General features: G+C 50.2%; 1 protein-coding gene across 1 annotated transcript; it reads right to left on the bottom strand.

Moving 5' to 3' along the window:
* Positions 1-732: 732 nt before the first annotated feature.
* LOC121762693 (acidic leucine-rich nuclear phosphoprotein 32 family member B-like) lies at positions 733-1251 on the bottom strand. The gene is made up of 2 exons (XM_042158691.1): positions 1186-1251; positions 733-1095 (listed from the first exon to the last, which is right to left on the bottom strand). Exons 1-2 carry the CDS (start codon positions 1249-1251, stop codon positions 733-735), a joined length of 429 nt encoding a protein of 142 aa, XP_042014625.1.
* Positions 1252-1603: the final 352 nt, after the last annotated feature.

The raw sequence follows: 1603 nt of genomic DNA, 5'->3' as shown, positions 1-1603 counted from the left end.
TCATTTCCATGTCTCACCGAAGAGGCGGAAACTGATAGGGTCGGCGTCAGGGTCCATGGTGGACTTGAATTTGTATGAGGTGAAGAACTCCTTTGCCAGTGCAATGGGCACCTCTGCAGTGCAGTGATCCAACAACCACTCAAATCCTATGGCACGGATATACAACAGGAATTCCTTCTCCGACTCTATTTCGTGCAGGGATAGGGGGTCGTACATCTTCCCGGCCTTTGCTAGCTTTTCCTTTAAAGCGCGCCCACTATAAATCTCTGTTAGCTTTGGGTGATTGAAGTGGACGATGGCCTCAAGTAGCCCCTTCGTCAGCAATACTTCCATTGGCTCGTACACCGGTTTCACCTTCTGGTTTATTTCTGCTTCCTCTTCTTCTTCATCCTCTTCTGTTGGTTCGGCAAACGGGACGCTAATTGATTCCGGAGAGGCTTCTTTAATCTTCAAGGTTGAGGAGGCTTGCCTTTGCTTCTTTAGGGGTATAGCCTCTTGCTTCCCCTTACGTTTCGCTCCTATGCATAGCGCTTCTCCTCGGCCTCAGGAGAGAACTCCTCTGTTTCGACTGGGTTCTCCTGGGCATGGGGAATCTCCTCCCCTGTTTCCTCTGGCGTCTCCTGGGTCTCGGGGATATCGTCCCTTGCCTTCTCCTCGCTCTCTGAATCTATCAGATGCCAATGTCTGGCCATTATAGATGTCAGTGTCTCCTCCAGTTTCATGTTACGATGGTTATTCCGTCGATTTGTCCTTGCAGTGGTCGGTGTGTCCTCCCAACTCTAGCCCCTCGTCCGGTACTACGATGAATTTGGTCGCCTCAATAAGTTCAGGCGTATCGGACAGTTCGAGTCTGTCTACATCCATATCGACCTTCTCAGTCCCATCTTCTTCGTCATTGTCTCCCTGAACGATCTCATCTTCTCTTTCATCAGCCTTCGACTCCTCCTGGATTTCTCCCTCAACATCCTCATCATCAAGGATTTCTTCCTCAACATCCTTACTGTGTTCACCACTCTCAACACCCTCACTAGTCCTATCACCACTACCCTCATCAGTCCTATCACCACTACCCTCATCCCCATCAATCCCTTCCCTCTCAGATTATCCATCTCCCTCATTCTCATTCCCCACGTCCCCTACTCTGTCATCCCCCTCCGTCTCTACATCATCCGTTTCTTCACTCACATCCCCTTCCCATATCTCTACTCCTTTATCCCCTGTATTAGCGGGTGGAACTATAGGCGTGACCATTTGGGACTCGGGTTGGGTGGATGCTATTACCTGTATATCTTCGGAGATTAGGGTTTCGGGCGGAGATATAGGGGTTTCTTTCTAGATTGAGGCATGTTGGGGTTTCTGTTAGGGTTGCAGATCGTGGAGGGATGTTAATCGGGGCTAGATGTGGAGCGGCCTCCTCCTTCCTGAGTTCTTCTGCGAGTCGAGCGAATAGATCACTGGCCTTTTCCCTTCAGAAACTCCCTCATTATTTCTTCCGGATTGGACTGGTCAACAAGTGGCGGAACTGTGGTTGAGGGTGTATGCTGGGTAGTGGAGAGTGTGGTTTCCGTCTCCCTTATAACTGGTTGCTCTGTGGTGGCTTTCG

This window comes from Salvia splendens, chromosome 1 (assembly GCF_004379255.2).
Source record: "Salvia splendens isolate huo1 chromosome 1, SspV2, whole genome shotgun sequence".
Lineage (NCBI taxonomy): Eukaryota > Viridiplantae > Streptophyta > Magnoliopsida > Lamiales > Lamiaceae > Salvia > Salvia splendens.
Note: the sequence above shows the minus strand (reverse complement) of the source record. Positions and strands in the feature narration are given on the sequence as shown.